The sequence below is a fragment of the Colobus angolensis genome, unplaced genomic scaffold, assembly GCF_000951035.1.
Source record: "Colobus angolensis palliatus isolate OR3802 unplaced genomic scaffold, Cang.pa_1.0 Scaffold324, whole genome shotgun sequence".
NCBI lineage: Eukaryota > Metazoa > Chordata > Mammalia > Primates > Cercopithecidae > Colobus > Colobus angolensis.
In genome coordinates this window covers 1696988-1717708 of record NW_012116533.1, presented here as the reverse complement: position 1 = coordinate 1717708, position 20721 = coordinate 1696988, and the positions used below count along the sequence as shown (strand labels likewise).

The 20721-nt window shown below is 38.5% G+C and overlaps 1 protein-coding gene across 2 annotated transcripts in view; it reads right to left on the bottom strand.

Annotated features, from left to right (window-relative positions):
• Nucleotides 1-20721, bottom strand: part of TMEM164 (transmembrane protein 164) — a 181695-nt gene that overhangs the window by 104783 nt on the left and 56191 nt on the right. For both annotated transcript variants that reach the window (XM_011951675.1, XM_011951673.1), the window contains exon 3: nt 12520-12569. In XM_011951675.1, the coding sequence (XP_011807065.1) occupies nt 12520-12569 (50 nt within the window). The remainder of the gene's footprint in view (nt 1-12519; nt 12570-20721) is intronic.

Here is a 20721-nt window from a genome sequence, read left to right as displayed (position 1 = left end):
GGGAGGCGGAGCTTGCAGTGAGCCGAGATCGCGCCACTGCACTCCAGCCTGGGCGACAGAGCTAGACTCCGTCTCCAAAAAAAAATAAATAAATAAATAAAAAATAAAAAGTTACAGAGACAATGCCCTGAAAAAATCAGCAGTTATAGGATAACTCATTTTAAGAAAGGCTGAGATGTTGATGATGAAGCCTGCAGTGGCAGACCACCTACATCAATTTATATCTTGTTCATTTCGTAATTAAAGACAAATGATTAATAGCAGAAATGATAGCCAACACCATAGACATCTCAATTGGCTCAGCTTACACAATTCTGACTGAAAAACGAAAGATGAGCAAACTTTCCAGATCATGGGTGCCAAAATTGCACCCAGATCAGCTGAAGATGAGAACTGAGCTTTCAATGGAAATTTTAAAGAGATGGGATAAAGATCCTGAAGCATGTCTTCAAAGAATTACAACAGGAGATGGAACATGATCCTGAAGACAAAGCACAATCACAGCAATGTCTACCAAGCATTGAAAGCGGTCCAGTCAAGAGCAAAGGTCATGACAGCAGGTTTGGGGGATGCTCAACACATTTTGCTTGTTGATTTTTTTGAGAGTCAAAGGACTGTAACACCTACTTAATTATGACAGTGTTTTGATAAAAAGTCAGCCAAAGCTTTAGTGAAAAAATGCCCAGGAAAGCTTCACCGGGGAATACTTCTTGACCAGGAAAATGCTCCTGCTCATTCCTCTCATCAAACAAAGGCAATTCTGTGAGAGTTTCGGTGGGAAATGATTAGGCAATCACCTCAAAGTCCTGATATGGCTCTTTCTGACTTCTTTTTGTTTCTTAAACTTAAAAAAATTATATCTTAAAGGCCCTCATTTATCTTCAGTTAATAATGTAAAAAAGAATGCATTGACAAAGTTACATTCCCAGTACCCTCGGTTCTCTAGGGATGAATTAAATTGCATTCTTTAGGAATGAATTACATTGACGTTCATGGAGCTTATGTTGAGAAATGAAATTTATAATTTTTATCTTTATCTTTAATTCCATGTTCTGTGAACTTTTTGCAATCTCCTCATATTATATACTTATCTCAAAATATATGAAGTTTGATTTAATTTTATTTTTTGAGACAAAGTTTCGCTATGTTGCCTAGGCCGGAGTGCAATGGCGCAATCTGAGCTCACTGCAACCTCCGTCTCCTGGGTTCAAGCAATTCTCCTGCCTCAGCCTCCTGAGTAGCTGGGATTACAGGAGCCTGCCACCATGCCCAGCTAATTTTTTGTATTTTTAGTAGAGACGGGGGTTTCACCATGTTGGCCAGGCTGGTCTCGAACTCCTGACCTCAGGTGATCCCCCTGCCTCCCAAAGTGCTGGGATAACAGGTGTGAGCCACTGCACCCAACCTAAAGTTTAATTTTAAAATGTGATGATCCAAAGGATCGCACGAGCTCCACAGCAATGGATCCTAACCAGACTGAAATGTCTGAAAGGACATACACAGAATTCAGAATCTGGATGGCAAGGAAGCTCAGTGAGACACCAGAGAAAGTTGAAACCCAATCCAAGAAAGCCAGTAAAATGATCCAAGAGTTAAAAGACAACATAGCCACTTTAAGAAAGAGCCAAACAGAACTGCTGGAATTAAAAAACTTCACTACAGAAGTTTCCAAATACAACTGGAAGCATTAACAACAGACTAGACCAAGCTGAGGAAAGAATTTCAGAGCTCAAAGAATGGTCCTACGAATTAACCCAGTTAGACAAGAATAAAGAAAAAAGAATTTTTAAAAATGAGCAAAAGTTTCAAGATATATGGGATTATGTAATAAGACCAAACCTAAGACTCACTGGCATTCCTGAGAGAGAAGGAAACATAGTGAGCAACTTGTGGAAAACATATTTGAGGATAGAGTTCATGAAAATTTCTCTGATCTTGTTAGAGAGGACAACATGCAAATTAAAGAAATTCAGAGAACTCCTGCAAGATACTATACAAGATAACCATCCACAAGACACACAGTCATCAGACTTTCCAAGGTCAATGAAAAAGAAAAAATCTTAAAGGCAGCTAGAGAAAAGGGTCAGATCACTTACAAAGCGAATCCCGCCAGGCTAACAACAGACTTCTCAGCAGAATCCTTACAAGCCAGAAGAGACTGGGGGCTTATTTTCAGCATCCTTAGAAAAAAGAAATTCCAAACAAGAATTTCATATCCCACCAAACTAAGCTTCATAAGAGAAGGAGAAATAAAATCTTTTCTAGACAAGCAAATGTGAAGGGAATTCGTTACCACTAAACCAGCCTTACAAGAGCTCCTTAAGGGAGTTCTAAACATGGGAACAAAAGAACAATACCTGCTACCACAAAAACACATTTAAGAACATAATCCATAGACACCAAAAAGCAACTACACAATCGAGACTACAAAGCAACCAATTAACAACATCATGAAAGGAACAAAACCTCATATACCAATATTAACGTTGAATGTAAACAGTCTAAATGTCCACTGAAAGGGCACAGAGTGGCAAGATGGATAAAAACAACCAAGAACTAACTACCTGCTATCTTCAAGAGAAGCATCTCACATGTGATGATACCCATAGGCTCAAAGTAATGGGATGGAGAAAAATCTATCATGCAAATGAAAAACAAAAAAGAATAGGGGTCAGTATTCTTATATCAGATAAAAAGACTGCAAACTAAAAATAGTAAAAGAGGACAAATAAGAGTATTACATAATGGTAAAGGCTTCAATTCAACAAGGAGACTTAACTATCCTAAATATATATGCACCCAACATTGGAGCACCCAAATTCATAAAACACATACTTTGAAACCTACAAAAAGACTTAGATAGCCACACAATAATAATGGGGATTTCAATACTCCACTATGGTGTTAGACAGATCATCAAGTCAGAAAATGAACAAAGAAATTCTGGACTTAAATTTGACAGTTGATTAACTGGACCTAATAGACATCTACAGAATAGTCCACCCAATAATCACAGAATAAACATTGTTCTCATCTGCACACGGGACATACTCTAAGATCAAACATATGTTTGGCCATAAAGGAAGTCTCAATAAATTCAAAAAGCTTGAAATCATTCCAAGCATACTCTTGTTCCACAGTGGAATAAAAATAGAAGTCAATACCAAGAAGACCCAATTACATGGAAATTAAACAACTTGTTCCTGAATGATTTGGGGATAAACCATAAAATTAAGGCAGAAATAAAAAATTCTTTGACATTAATGAGAACATAGAAACAACATATGAAAATCTATAGGATGCAGCAAAAACAGTATTAAGAGGAAAACTTACAGTGCTGAATGCCTACATCAAAAAGTTAGAAAGACCTCAAATGAGCAAGCTAAAGTTGTACCTAGAGGAACTAGAAAACAAGAACTAACTCCAAAGCAAGAAGAAAAGATATAACTAAAACCAGAGCAGAACTGAATGAAACTGAAACCCAAACAATCCATACCAAGGATCCAAGAGTTAAAAGACTCTTGTTAGCCTGGCGGGATTCGCTTTGTAAGTGATAAAAAAAAAAAGGTTGGTTATTTGAAAGGATATACAAGATCTATAAATTGATAGCTAGATCAACAAAGAAAAAAGAGAGAAGACCCAAATAACCACAGAGATGACAAATGTGACATTACAACTGATCCCAAAGAAATATAAAAGAACCTCAGAGACTACTATGAACACTTCTGTGCCCACAAATTAGAAAATCTAGAGAAAATGGATGGATTCCTAGAAACACACAACCTCCCAAGAATGAATCAGGAAGAAACTGACACTTGAACAAATAACGAGTTCTGAAATTGAATCCGTAATTTAAAAAAAAGAAAACCTACCAACCAAAAAAAGCCATGGACCAGATTCAGAGCTAAATTCTATCAGATGGATAAAGAAGAAAGAGCCGGTACCAATCTTACTATTACAAAAAAAAAAAAAAAATCAAGGAGGAGAGACTCCTCCCTAAATCATGCTACAAAGTGAGCATCACCTTGATACCAAAATCTGGCAAAGACACAATGAAAAAAGAAAACTACACAGAAGCAAAAATTCTCAACAAAATACTAGCAAACTGAATCCAGCAGCACATCAAATAGTTAATTCGCCAAAATCAAGTAGGCTTCATTCCTGGGATGCAAAGTTGGTTCAACATATGCAAATCAGTAAATGTGATTCGACAAATAAACAGAATTTAAAACAAGGACCATATGATCATCTCAATAGTCAAAGAAAAAGGTTTTTTATATAATCCAACTTCCCTTCATGATAAAAACCTTCAACAAGCTAAACATTGGAAGAATATACCTCAAAATAATAAGAGTAATCTAAGAAAAACCCACAGCCAATATCATACTGAATGAGCAAAAGCTGGAAGCATTCCCCTTGAGATCTAGAACAAGACAAGGATGCCCACTCTCACCATTCCTATTCAACATAGAACCGGAAGGCTTAGCCAGAGAAATCAGGCAAGAGGAATAAATAAAAGGCATGCAAATATGAAAAGAAGAATTCAAACTATCTCTCTTCACTAATGATATAATTCTATACCTAGAAAACCCTAAAGACTCCAACAAAAGGCTCCTAGAACTGATAAATGACTTCAGTGAAGTTTCAGGATACAAAATCATATAAAAAAATCAGTAGCATTTCTATACACCAGTAACATTCAAGCTGAGAACCAAATCAAGAATGTAATCCCATTTACAATAGCTGCAAAAAAAATAAAATGCCTAGGAATACATCCAGCCAAGGAGATGAAAGATCTTTACAAGGATAAATACAAAACACTGTTAAAAGAAATCACAGTTGCCACAAACAAATGGAAAAATATTAGATTCTCATGGATTAGAATAATCAGCATCGTTCAAATGGCCATACTACCTGAAGCAATCTACAGATTCAACGCTATTCCTATCAAACTACCAAAGTCATTCTTCACGTAACTAGAAAAAACTATTCTAAAACTCATACATAACCAAAAAAAATAGCCCAAATAGCCAAAGCAATCCTAAGCAAAAAGAACAAACCCAGAGGCACCACATTACCTGACTTCAAACTATACTACAAGGCTATAGTAACCAAAACAGCATCGTACTGGTACAAAAACAAATACAAAGACTAAAGGAATAGGACAGAGAACACAGAAATAAAGCCATACACCTGCAACTATGTGATGTTCAGCAAAGTCAAGAAAAGTAAACAATGGGGAAAGAACTCCCTATTAAATAAACGGTGCTGAGAAAACTCGCTATACATGTGCAGAAGAATGAAACTGTACTCCTTCCTATCACGATACACAAAAATTAACTCAAGATGAATTAAAGATTTAAATGTAAGATCTCAAACTATAAAAATCCTAGAAGAAAACCCAGAAAATACCTTCTTGACATTGGCCTTGGCAAGGAATGTATAGCTAAGTCCTCAAAAGCAACTAAAACAAAAACAAAAATTGAAAAGTGGGACCTAATTAAACTAAAGAGCTTCTGCACAGCAAAAGAAACTATCAGCAGAGTAAACAGACAACACACAGAATGGGAAAAAAAAATCACAAATTATTCATCCAACAAAGATCTAATAACCCAAATCTATAAGAAACTTAAACAAATCAACAAGCAAAAAACAAATGACCTGACTAAAAACAGGGCAAAGGACGGGAACAGACACTTCTCAAAAGAAGGCATACAAGCAGCCAACAAGCATATGAAAAAAATCTCTTATCATTAATAGTTAGAGAAATGCAAATCAAACCACAATGAGCCCAAGCATGGTGGCTCATGCTTGTAATCCCACCACTTTGAGAGGCTGAGGCGGGCAGATCACCTGAGGTCAGGAGTTCAAGACCAGCCTGGCCAACATGGTAAAACCCCATCTCTACTAAAAACACAAAAATGAGCCAGGCATGGTGACACGTGTCTGTAGTCCCAGCTACTTGAGAGGCTGAGGCAGCAGAATCACTTGAACCCAGGAGGAGGAGTTTGCAGTGAGCTGAGATCAGGCCACTGTACTCCAGCCTGGGCAACAGAGCGAGATTCTGTCTCAAACAACAACAACAACAACAAAAAAGAGATATCATCTCACACCAATCAGAATGGCTATTACTAAAAACTTGAAAAAATAACAGATGCTGGTGGGGCTGTAGAGAAAAAGGAATGCATATACACTGTTGATGGGAATGTAAATTAGTTTATATCCACTGTGGAAAGTCGGGTAGAGAGTTCTCAAAGAACTAAAAGTAGAACTACCACTCAACCCAGCAATCCCATTACTAGGTATATACCCAAAGGAAAAGAAATCATTCTACCAAGACACATGTACCCAGATATTCATCGCAGTACTACTGACAATAGCAAAGACATGGAATCAATCTAGATACCCATCAATGGTGGACTGGATAAAGAAAATATGGTACATGTATACCACGGAATAGTATGCAGCCATAAAACGAATGAAATCATGCCCTTTGCAGCAGCATGGATGCAGCTGGAGGCCATCACCCTAACCTAACTAACACAGAAACAGAAAATCAAATACCACATGTTCTCACTTGTGAATGGAAGCTAAACGTTGGATACACATAGACATAAAGATAGGAAAAACAAGCCAGGCATAGTAGCTCATGCCCATAATCCCAACTCTTTGGGAGGCTGAAGTGGCAGAACTGCTTGAGCCCAGGAGTTTGAGACCAGTCTGGGCAACATGGAAAGATCCCATCTCTACAAAAACTAAAATAATTAGCTAGCTAGGTGTCATGGCTAGTGCCTGTAGTCCCAGCTACTTCGGAGGCTGAGGCAGGAGGATCACTTGAGCCCAAGAGGTCGAGGCTATAGTAAGTCGTGTTCTCACCACTGCACTCCAGCCCAGGCACCAGAGTGAGAAACTGTCCAAAAAAAAAAAAAAAAACAACAAACAATGGCGACTACAAGACAGGGGAGGGAAGGAGGATGATTAGGGCTGAAAAACTACCTATTGAGTGCTAGGCTTATCACTACCTGAGTGACAGGTTCAGTCATGCCCCGAACTTCAGCATGGTGCAACATACCCTTGTAACAAACCTGCACATGTAACCCTTGGAGCTAGAAGAAAAACTGGGAAAAGAAAAGACAATAAATAAATAAGGAATAAATACTTGTCCTTGTCCTTGAGAGAATAAGAAAAAAAACAGAAGAGGGAATTAATGAAGACAAAAGCTGAAAATTAAGTAGAAAAAATAAGAAAGAATAAATAAATCGAAAACATGGTTCTATGTAGCAACCAAAAACAGGGAAGTGCTTACTAACCTGATTAATGTATAGAGAAGAAAACACAAAAACAGACAAGATCAAGTCCAAGAAAAAACACATGACTACAGATGAGGAGATATTTTTAAATTATAAAGTAAGCGGATATTACATGCTCAACTAAATATTTGGCAACAAATTTGAAAATGTAGAAGAAATGGATAATTTCCTAGCAAAACACAAACGACCAAAATTGACCCAAAAAGGTTTGAATAGCTTAACACAGAACACATCAGAAAGGTGATTAAGGGTCTACCCATTGAAAAATGGCACCAAGACCAGATGGCTTCACAGATAAGTTTTCTCTTACCTTTAAAGGATACTTTATTTATTTATTTATTTACTTGAGACAGAGTCTCTGTCGCCCAGGCTGGAGTACAGTGGTGCGATCTCATCTCACTGCAACCTCCGCCTCCCAAGTTCAAGTGATTCTCCTCCCTCAGCCTCTCAAGTAGCTGGGATTATAGGCACCCACCACCATGCTCAGCTAATTTTTGTATTTTTAGTAGAGAAGGGGTTTCACCACGTTGGTCAGACTGGTCTTGAACTCCTGACCTCAGGTGGTCTGACCGCCTCAGCCTCCCAAAGTGCTGGGATTACAGGCACCTGCCACCACACCCAGTCAGGATATACAATTTCTAACAGTAATTAAAGTATTCCAGGCAAGAGAAAAAGAAGGAACATTCTGCAGTATATTTTACATAGCCACCATAACTTTAATCCTTAAACTGGTTTTTTTTTTAAAGATGGAGTCTTGCTCTGCAGCCCAAGCTGGAGTTCGGCTGCACAATCATAGCTCACTGCAGTCTCCAACTCCTGGGCTCAAGTGATCCTCCTGCCTCAGCCCCTCCAGTAGCTGGGACTATAGGTACACATTAGCATGCCCTGCTAATTTTAATTTTAATTTTAATTTTTTTTTTTTTTTTGTAGAGACAAAGTCCTGATATGTTGTCCAGGCTGGTCCCGAGCTCCTGGCCTCAAGCAATCCTTCTAACTCAGCCTCCCAAAGTGTTGGGATTATAGGCGTGAGCCACCACACCTGGCCTCAATTTTTAAACTTGAAGAAAAGAGCACTAAGAAAAACATGACTCTAATCTCGGGAATATTGAAGCAAGATTCTAAACAAAATATTGACAAATAGAAACCAGCAATGTATCAAAATAATATAGTATTATCAGCAGGGTGTATTTCAATGTAAGAGTAGTTCAAAACCAGAAAATCTATCAATGTAATTTATTGTATCAAAAATTTAAATGAAAAAAATCCCACATGATCAATAGATGTAGAAAAAGCATTAGATAAAACACAGCTACCCTTCCTTCTTTTAAAAAATATTGGCTGGGCACAGTAGCTCACACCTGTAATCCCAGCTCTTTGGGAGGCCAAGGCAGGGGAATTGCTTCAAGTCAGGAGATCAAGACCATCCTAGCAGCAAAGCGAGACACTGTCTAACTAAATAAGTATTTTAAAATCTCTACATAAATGTGAAAACTACTTAAGTATAATAGACTATTTAACAAACACCAACAGCAAATACGGAGGAACACAGAAAATATCTCCATTTAAAATCAGTTTTAGGCAAGAGTAACCCATCAGCACAATTTTTATTTAACTCTGAATTTCTAGCAAATGCAATAAGAAAATGAAATAACTGATATGACTAAGGAAAAGAAGAGATAAAACTAAAATAAAATTTACAAGAACAAGAGAATTTGGTAAGATAGCCAGATATAAGATATTTTTAAAAATCAACAATATTTTCCTACTCTAGCAAAAAGCACTTAGGAACAGAAAGGGGAAAAATATTCCATTCATTACGGGGTGGTTGGGGGAGAGAGGGAATGTTGTTAATTCTTTTTCTTTTTTTATTCTTTTTTTTGGCGGTGGGGTAGAGACAAGGTTTCACCATGTTGTCCAGAATGGTCTCAAACTCCTGAGTTCAAGCAATATGCCCACCTTAGCATCCCAAAGTGCCAGGATTACAGGCGTGAGCCACTGTACCCGGCAGAAAAGCTGTTAATTTTTGAGGAATAAATGCATCAAGAAAGGCATAGAGCAGATAGGAAGAAAAAGATAAATCTAATTGAAACACATATGATGTGAACAGATGGAAAGAAATACCATTTATTAGATAAAAGGAGCCATATAATTTAAAAATTGAAATATATACTTAAGGCAATTCTCATTAGAATTCCACTAGTATTTGAGAGAGGTAGGTGAATATAAGCGATCTTAAAATCTGTGTGTATGAACAAGTGACAACAAATAGCCAAGAATTTTTTTTTTTTTTTTTTTTTTTTTTTGAGACAGAGTCTCACTCTGTTTCCCTGGACTGCAGAGCAGTGGCACAATCCTGGCTCACTGCAACCTTCGCCTCCTGGGTTCAAGTGATTCTCCTGCCTCAGCCTCGCGAGTAGCTGGGATTACAGGCGTGTGCCACCACGCCTGGCTAATTTTTGTATTTTTAGTAGAGATGGGGTTTCACTATGTTAGCCAGGCTGGTCTCGAACTCCTGACCTCAAGTGATCCGCCCACCTCAGCCTCCCAAAGCGCTGGGATTACAGTGTAAGCCACCGTGCCCGGCCCCAGAAAAATGGTTTTTAAAGCCTAATGTAATCAAATCTGTATGATTTGGGTACACGAATAGACAAATAGAAGAAACAGAATAGAGAATCCATAAGTAGATCCCAGCATATAAAACATTTAATAGCTGCAAAGAGATCACAGGGTAAAATAGGGATAATTTAATATATTATTCCAATACAACTGGTTACCTATCTTCAAGAAAACTATCTTAACCAAGACTCGAAATTCAGAAGCTATATAAGAGTCATATTTGGATATAAAAACGCAAACAATTACATGGAAATACATTCCATCAACAAAGTAAATATAGGTTGGGCGCAGTGGCTCATGTCTGTAATCCCAGCACTTTGGGAGGCCGAGATGGGCAGATCACTTGAGGTCAGTAGTTCAAGACCAGCCTGGCCAACATAGTGAAACACTGTCTCTACTAAAAAAAAATTAGAAAGAAAAACAAACAAAGTCAATATAAACATATTTGGGATAGGTATCTGTAACAACGATGATAAACAAAGGGCTAAAATCTAAAATATACAAAGAAGTCTTAGAAATTAAGAAAAATATAAACAACCCATAGGAAAATGTGCAGATGATATGAATAAGGAACAAATTTAATTGGACAAAAAATTGAGATAATACTGAAACTCACTAGTAGCCAAGAAACTGCATCCATTAGGTTGTCAAAATTACAAAAGAACCATAACACCTACTGCTGATAGGGATATGAAGAAAATAATAATCTCACATATTATATACAAAAGCAAAAAGTGTAGTACAACAGCCTGTTTTTGTAAATCAATATGGTGACATCTATTAACATAAATATATATTTAAACATTCATATATACCTATATACCTCTACCTACATCTGTATCTAAACTGAAAGCAACAGTATATAAGGGTATATACAAAATCATGTTGATTTCAGCATTGAATGTAATGGCAGAAATGTGCAAAGAAAGTAAATGTTCATTAATAGGGGAATGGCTGAATAAATCATTGTGCATTCATGAAATATTTTACAACATTATAAAAGAATAAGAGCTACATCAATAAACTGTGATAGATTTCTATGACATGGTAGAATGAAAAAGCAAGATATATTAAAGTATATATAATATTCTATTTCTGTAAAACAAACAATGAATAACAAAGCATTCCAAAATTTGTGTGTGTGTGTGTGTATGCGTGTGTGTATCTATGCACATGGAGAAAAATGTGAAAAGATACATACTGTTTTGGTAATACAAAGGGATAGTGTGGAAAGGTAGAACTAGGAGCTGAAGGAAAAAAGGGAAAAGAAAGGACCACTACAAAAAAAAAAAAATCCAGGAATCATATTTATGATTTACACATGTATATGAATGTATCAATAAACCAAGTTAAATTTAGAAAAGATACAGTAAACACCTCAATATACAATATGATCTCTGCTTATTAAGAAAAGAAAGGTAATAAGCAAAATTATCTCTTCGTGCTTGGATTAGGAATGGATGACGTTTCTTCCTTATGTGTCCCTGTGTTTTCCATAATGAGAATTGTTACTTTCATAATGAAATAGAACCAATAAATGTTACTTTTAAAACATTACACTGAATAATTGAGCTCATTTTGGAAAATCAAGGGAGGAAAACAGGGTTAAATACCCCTTTCCCTTAGGAGCTGTTCAAGTAAGAAATACATGAAATCAGGATCCATTATCCCTCATGCAGCCGAAAGTTACTCACCTAAGGCAAGAGACTAAGTGGCTATTTCAAGGAGCTATTTGAAGCAGAAAATGGGGTCCATTTTCCCCTACCTAACACTTTAATGACTTAAGTAAATCAGAAAGCCATTTACACCACTCTCAATTATCCAAGAATCTGCTGGGCTCTTTATTTCCTGTTCCCTTCCTCTGGCTTGCGGCCATTTCACTGCTCAGGAACATCTCCAGAACCGGGGTCAGGGAAGGAGAAAAGAGATGAAATTAATTCAGTCGATTCAGCTTCTCATTAGCAACTCTAATAAAAGGTTTGATAAGCAAGGTGGTCACAACTCACGGTTAAAATAAGGGTTCCAGGACTCTTGATAATTTCACTTAAATAAACCTGCCTTCAGAGAAACGCTATTTGCCTGCAATATACTTTAATAGATTTGATGCTTGCCATTTTTATGAAAGTCCGAACTTGTAATAGTGGATATTTTTCTCTCCTCACTTTAATTTGCACTTTAGGGGGAAAAACCCATAAAAACATAAGAACAATGCCCTTCAACGTGAAGAACCATATGCTGCTCAGTGGAGCAGTAGGCTCACTAACCAAAGATTCTTCAGAGAAAGGAAGCTGTCTGGCCCCTAGCATGCTCTCAAGAGAAATTTTAGCCGGGCAGCAACCTTCCAAGGGAGCATGCCTTGGCCATACATGCCCTACTGGAAGGATTTGCTAAAAAGGATTTGACAGGGCTTGACAAAAACCACACACAGTATTTCCCTGTTTCAGTAGGCCCTCACAGACCTTTATCCCTTTGGGAAGTGCAGAGACAAAATGGTACAATTCCAAGGTATTCACAGCAATGCATTATCAGTCTTGTTAGCAAACAGACAAAAACACTCTGAAGAGCAACAGAGCAAAAGTCAATTTTCTCTTACTTGAAGACGACGATAGCTCCCCGACATGGAGGGCAGGCCAGGAGAAAGATCTGCAATTGAAGAATTAAGAATGGTTAGCAAGAAAAAATGCCAGAGAGAGTGAGACAATGTTACTTTAACAATAACGAAAAGTAACCAAAACTCTAACACAATAATGTAACAGAAAAAATTTTAAAGGCAACAGGTACATGTTTGTGCTTGCATGCATGCATGCATGTGTGTGTGTGTGTGCACATGAGAAAGAGAGAAGGAGGGTGAGAAGACTCAGTATTTCAATGCTTCAGTTTCAACATGACACAAGTAGTCAGTCTTAAACTTAACCCAGGGCAGGTAAAAATAGATTCTGAGCATGGAACACGCACACACATGCCATCTGGTTTGCCTCCCATGGGAGAAGGTAGGTTTATCAATACTCAACATTGCCAAATTTAGCAAATAAAAATACAGGATGCCCAGTTACATTCTAATTGAAGATAAACAAGGAATAGTTTTAGTATAAATTTGTCCTGTATTTATTTTAGCTGGCAACCCTATCAAACTGCCACTCCCAGGTTCCAAGCCTCCCTTTGATTGATTCTTTTGTTTCTAAGCATGCCTAGGTGGTTTTACTCTTTCATTCTCCTCCCAGGTAAAACCAAAAAAGAACTTTGTCCTAAGAGACAGATCAGTTCCCTGATACCTGGTGTGACCTAAGTCCAGATTACAGCCTTTGGAACCCTGCAGCTGTGGCAGTTTGACCTTCCCCCATGCAGCGGTGCTCAACCATCAAGAGGAACAAAAAAGCCCTATGCAGAGCTTGTAAAACACACAAATTCCTGGGTTCCCCCATTAAGAATTCTGACTCCCCAAGCATGGGACTCCAGGAATCCTCATGTTTCACAAATGTCCCAGGAGATTGAATCACTCCTGGTAGCCTGAGATCCTGAATTTTTGCCCTTGGTCTGAACTACTACAGGAGTCAAAAACATTCAGCAGAACTGAGGATTGACAAAGGAATGAAACTCATGTTTGTGGAGTTTCTTCACCTGTAGTGACTTAATGGTGTGGTTTAGAAATCGTTGACATGTGTCCCTATATTGCTGAGAGCTCTTATTAATACAGGATATCTGTATTATGGACTTGTTGGCTTTGTCACTTGTATGTTCTTTAGTATGTGGTTCTTCTGTTCTCTCAGAGCCCATATTTAGAAGAAAAGGGTATTATAAGAAAAATCACTATAAGGAAAGACACCTGTATGAATCCCTGCCAATAAGAAGAGGAAGAAGAATGAAAATGAGAAAGGGACTTAAAAAGAACACAGTCAGGAGACCATCACCTGCATGATACCTCATCAAAGGAAATATGTATCAAGAAGGTGCCTTTTCCCTTGATCAATTTCATTAAAAATACAAAGCCGATGATAATTACAGGTCCACAATCTTTTGTTGGCAATCCCAAAATCCAAAAAGCTCTAAAAACTGAAAGTTTTCTTCAAAGCTAATGTTACAGCAAAATACAACTTGAATTGAAGTGAGACTATTTACAGACTTTGTTTCTTCCGCTTATGGTGAATATTCATGTTTCCCATAAAAATAACAATGTATTTAATTGTGGGGTGCTGCCTCAAACCCCACTGGGAGTGTATGTAAAAGACTCTACATGCACTGTACGGCCTTTCTGAAATCCAAAAAATTCTGATTTCTGAAATATATCTGATCTTAATGGTTTTAGATAAGGATTACAGACTTGAAATTTCAATTATCCAAACATTGACTTATCCCCACTCCCCATCCCACCCCTCAGGAGCAGTCCAAGAAATAAACAAAGCTAATATTCTTTACCCTTGATCCAGCAGTAAAGTTACTCACCTTAGGTAAGGGACCAAGTTGGAGGCTGCACATAGTTACCCAGCATCAGGCCCATCAAAGGCTACACTCAGAAGCTACAGTACACAGAGAAGAGGCAGGGGCCCCAACCACCTTAGAAAGGTCCTCAATACTTCTGGAGTCACCAGAGTCATGCGAGCAGCCTTCCTGAGCTTCTGGAATACCCAAGACACTTCCAACATGCTAAACAGAGAAGTAAAAATGCAACACTGGGCACCACAGTTAAATCTTACTTTTCTATACCCACAGACAAGAGGAGGCAAGCAGATTTTAGGGCACAGATTTCCCTTATAAGTCCATTTGGCTGGTTCTGATCCACAATTTCCCTAGGCTAGAAGCTCAGAAAACTACTAAAGAGAACAAGCCTCCAGTTTCAACCCAGTTGGTTGTCCTGTTATCCTCCATCAGTCATGGATCTAACTTTAGTTGTTTCATCTTTTCTGTCTTGCCTATTTCTATCACCAGCATAGCAGCACAGAGCGTATCTTTTTTTTTTTTTCTTTTTTTTTTTTTTGAGACAGTCTCACTCTGTTATCCAGGCTGGAGTGCAGTGGTGCAATCATGGCTCACTGCACCCTCCAACTCCTGGGCTGAAGCAATTCTCCTGCTTTAGCCTCTCAAGTAGCTGGGACTACAGGTGTGCACCACCATACCTGGCTAATTTTTTTTATTTTTTTATTTTTTATTTTTTGTGGAGACAGCGTCTCACTATGTTGCCCTGGCTGGTCTCGAACTCCTGTCCTCAAGCAATCCTCCTGCCTCAGCTTACCAAAATGTTGGGATTACAGGTGTATCACTGTGCCTGGCCTCTAGGGTCCTTTTTCAAATCTGCTGACTTGATATAACTAAACGTATCTGATTGAAAGGTTACTTATTACATTACATTCCACCTCCTATGATGGTACACAGTTCTCTGGGGATTCCCGATTATTTATATTCCATTTCCAGTAAACTCACTGCCTCCTTTAGCAACTTCTCAGATTTATGATACTGAACCTCTTCACCCTGTCATGCTAGAGTCACATTCATATTCAACGTTAGCCAACAGAGCCACATGGAACTAACATTTTAATTCAGAGGTGCAAGGGCCCCCAGCCTTGGCCTGAATATCCCTGCTTTCTTCTTTGCTTGGCTTCCAACTGCCTGAAAATTTTAGTGGCATGCATTTTTAGACTAGGAGGTAAAAAGCTAAACTATCACTTTGGCTGCAAATAGAATAGGAAGAGATGAGACTTAGAAGTTCAAACAAGGATGGTACAAAGATGAGAATGGATCTGAGCATACCCCAGTACCAACATGGCACTTTGCATTCACGCTGAAATCTGCCCAGATCAGCACCTGAAACAAAAGGCATGAGCAGGTAGCACACAGAGAAGTGCTACAGAGCACTTCCACTTTGCCATCGTCTGGGAGGCAGGCAGGACCATGTTATTAAATCCCATTTCAGAGATGAGGAAACAGAGGGGAAAAAGTTCTGACAAGCTTTCTGATGAGAGCCCAGGTCCCCTAACTCCCAGTTCAATGCACTTTCCACTTCACACCTGACACAGACCAGGGCTCATGGGAGCTCCTTTTCTTTAGACTCTAGCCCTAGCTCTTGACCACATGGCACACAGGGAGTCACCCCAACAGCCCCACACCTGTGCCATCAGCCAACTCATAAGATCTACTTTCTACAGTGTGAGACATCTCAAAACACCAACTCAACTGGACAGCAAATTGCATTTACACAGGTGAGTTTCAGAGTCCCAAAGATAGGTTCATTACAGCTTCTGCCTGCCTCATCCCCAGGTCTGATGGGCACTTGCAATCCTTATAAAACTGACGTCTTTTTTGGCTGGTTTTCCCAGAAAAATCCACAGATTCCATTCAAAACCATACACTCAGCTTCCTCAGGAAAGATCCCTGTACTAACCTTTAGTTCTTTCCTAAGCATCCAATCTAGGCACCAGCTGTTATCCCAGTTCATCCTCTACCTGTGAATCTCTCTGGTTGCAGGTTCCCACCTTCCCTACCCAACCTCTCAGTCAACACCTGGCCTGCTTCCCATTCCTGTTCCCCCAGTCATATCAGCCCCAAGTTCACTGCCACCATCGTTCAGCTTCCCATCCACTTCTCCACCCCAGTGTTACATTCAACAATCCCCATTTTCATAACTCTTAAAGAAGATAGCTTTTGTACACTGGAGCAAGTGTTAGTACCATAAGAAATATAATTGGGAAGGAGGGCCATTGACCACAGGCCATCCTAAATGGAGAGGCTAGCCAGGGTAAGCAATGAAGGGATATGGGCAAACTAAATGAAAGGGAAACAGGGAGTGAGAGAGGTACAGGAGAGTCGTGTTTGGCCTAGCATACAACCTCCCCAAGCTTCAGTTCTCCTGTCACCACCTCCTGTGATGGCACACAGCTATCTGGGGATCGCTGAGGCCAAGTGCTTATGACTGTTACCCACCATAAGGAAGATTAACTCCCTGGGCTGCCCAAAGCTGGTCCTATGACTCTATACACTTCATACCCTCAGGCCCTCATCATCTCTTTCAGGATCACTGCAATAATCTCCTTACTGGTCTCCTGCCTCCAGGCACAATGCTATAAGAGGGATCTATCTAAAAGGTCCCTCTGATCTGCCATTGTAAATCCTTCCACGGCTTGCCACTACCTACTGAAAAAGCTCAAGGTTCTTAGGATGGCGGACAAGGCCTTCTTTGCTCTGGATCCTGCCTACCTCTCCAGCATGACAGCCTCATGAGTTATGTCAAGCTGTACCCCGAACGTATTCATGTCAATTACTACACTTCTACTATCTCATTTTCCAATACCTCCATTTTATTCAATTATATGGATATGCAATAATTTACTCAACCAATATCCTCTGGTTGCACATGTAAATTACATGTAAATTTTCAGTTCCTTTACTATTTCCTTAGCCCACATTGGTAGAAGACAGTCTACATCTTCGAAGGGAATATCCATTTAAAGGTTTTTTGACCCATAATGCTAAACTGCCCTTCAGAAAAATTATTTAAATTGCTATTCCCTCCAGCAATATATGAGGATCTGTTTTCTGCTACAACCTGACAAACAGGTCATTATCATTTGGTAATTATCACGTGTTTAAAAGGCAAAACACACACACACAATTTGCATGCCTTAGATTACCAGAAATGTTAAACTATTTTCTAACAGGTGTATTGGCCAGCCATATTTCTTCTTTTGGGATGTCACCATCTGTGCACTTTGACTATTTTTCAGCTGGTGTGTTCTTTTCAATTGAGTTGTAAAGAGCTATTTATATATTAATGACAGCTAATACAGATTGTTTGAAATTTACTGCAAAAAATTTTCCCGGGCTGTCATTGTTGCAGCTGTTTATGGTAGGTTTTTATTTATGGAAGTTTTTTAAATCTTTATGTAATCAGATGTATTTGTCATTCCCTTTATGGCTTCTGTCTTTGATATGACGCTTTGAAAACCTTTTATAACAGTGGGATTACAGAGTCACCTATTGCTTTCTTAATATTTTCATAATTTTAATTTTTAAATTTAAATCTCCAACATCAAGAAATTGTGCCTTTGCTAATCCTATTCCCTCTTCCAGATGGTTTTTCCAACTTTCCTCTTGTGGCTCTTATCTACCCTTCAAATGCAAAATTAAACATTATTTTCTCCAGGAAAGCTTCCCTTACACTCCACGGTTAAATGCCAATTCTGGGTCATCTCATTATCTCCCTTGATTTGCCTATTTTTAGATTTCACTATTTTTGTCAGTCTAAGGAGTTTATAAAGAAGCTTCCCTCAAGAATTTAAATAAAAGGGATATAAGAGTGTGCCTACTAAGAGTTAAGCTTTAAAATCCCAGACTTGAAAGACCAGATTGTAACCTGCTTGAAATAAACCCAAAGAAAGAATGGGGTTGACCAACCACTGAGGTATAAAATAAGGAGAGTTGCAAACATGTATTTGGTAATGTCCACAACCAAGCAGTGTCTACATCCAAGCCCATAAATATGTTTTCTAGTCCCATTGGCAAATTCATCCCTACTAAGAAGATGGGAGGAGGACAGTCAGCATTGCCAAGTGGTTAAGAGTATAGGCTTTAGAGTTAAGACAGACTTGGTGCAAATGACGAGTTGATGGGTGCAGCACACCAACATGGCACAAGTATACATATGTAACAAACCTGCACGTTGTGCACATGTACCCTAGAACTTAAAGTATAATAAAAATGAAAAAAAAAAAAAAGACAGACTTGGATCCACATGGTGGCTCTGCCACTCACCAGCACTCTGGCCTTGGGCAGGAGATTAGAGGAATTTTCACCTGTAAAATAGGGATAAAAATAGTGCCTATGTCTCACAAGGTTTGGGAGAGGACAAAATGAAACAAAGCAAGAAAAGCATTTGGCACAGTGCCTAGCACATAGCTAGCACTCTATACATAATAGCCATAATTATCCTGATTTCAATAGAAAATTCATCCCTACTATGCACCACATCAGCAACAAATCATATTAAATTTTCAATTCCTCTAACTTCGCTTGTTTTAATTCCATGTTTGCAATAACAACATTCTGACATATTACTCAGTTTCCCTTGTCCAGCTGCCTACAGAGAATACTTAACCCTTTAGGCTCAGTTCCCTTACCTGTCAAGTGCGGATTACAATAGTATTATTTCATAGGGTAACTGTAAAATTTAAATGCTTGAGGTACCTAGTTCAAGTGCCTGACACACTGTAAGGAATAAAATAAGCATGAGCTATTGATAGTTATCATCCTTATTGCATGCCCAAATTGTATAAACTCAATGGAATCATGAAAAAACATCAGATAAACCCAAATCAGGGGCATTCTACAGAGTAAACTAAACAGTACTCTTCAAAGTAGTCAAGGTTGTGAAGGCAAAGACTAAGGAACTACCACAGATTAGAGAAGACTAAAGAGAGATAATATCTAAATGCAATTAAGGATCCTAGATAGATCCTGCAACAGAAAAGGGACACTTGTGAAAAAAAACTGGTAAAACCCAAACAAAGACTATAGTTAAGTTCATGTTGCATTGTATAAATGATAATTTTTCAGTTTTAATAATTTTACCATAGTTATGTAAAATGTTAACATTAGGGGAAGTTGGGTGAAGGATATACAGGAATTCTCTATAATATCTTTACAACTCCTCTGTAGGTCAAAAGTCACTTCAAAATAATACAAAGTTTTAAAAGGTACTATAATCTAATCCATTAGCCTCTCTTCACAACTCAGAGTTATCCCCAATCCCCTACCTTTCTCAGCCCCACATGTATTCAGTTCCCAAATCTTGTCTTCACACTTAGATCTTTTCTTTTTTTTTTTTTTTTTCCAGACAGGGTCTTGGTTTGTCACCCAGTCTGGAGTGCATTGGTGTGATCTTGGCTCACTGCAGCCTCAAACTCCTAGGCTCGAGCAATCCTCTCACCTCAGCCTCCTAAGTAGTTAGGACTACAGGCATGTGCCACCACACTTAGTTATTTTTATTTTTTGTACATATGGGGTCTCATTTTGTTACCCAGATTAGTCTCGAACTCCTGGCTTCAAGTGATCCTCCCACCTCAGCCTCTCAAAGCACTAGGATTACTAGTGTGAGCCACTGCACCCAGCCCAACCTTTTCAATATATCTGAAATCCACCCTCACTATCTTTTCCTAGTTCGGTCCCTATCATTTTCTTAAACTACTACAGCAGTTTCCTATCTGATCTCCAAGTATCCAATGTTTTTCCTTCATCACTCTAATTCAGGGGTGTCCAATCTTTTGGTTTCCCTGAGCCACAGTGGAAGAAGAAGAATTCTCTTGGTCTACACATAAAATACACTAACACTAACGATAGCTGATGAGCTTTAAAAATTAATTGCAAAAAAATCTTATAATGTTTTAGGAAAGTTTATGAATTTGTGTTGGGCTGCGTTCAAAGCTGTCTTGGGCTGCATGCAGCCCACAGGCTGGACAAGCTTGCTCTAATTTTATACAGTATTGTCAGGTTCCTATTCTTAAAATAGCATTCTGATCCTGTTACACTCCTCCTTGAAAGTTTTAAATGACAGATTCATCACAGTACTTATCAGAATCCCAGCTGACTTTTTTTTTTGTAGAAACTGACACGCTGATTTTAAAATTCATATGGAAATGCAAGGGACCCCAAATAGCCAATCCAACCTTGAAAAGAAAAAGTGGGAGGACTTACACAGCCTGATTTCAACTTATGATAAAGCAACAGTAACAAAGACAGTGTGGTACTAACCTAAGGAAAGACACAGAGACCAACAAAATAGAATTGAGAGCACTGAAATAAACCCTCAGAA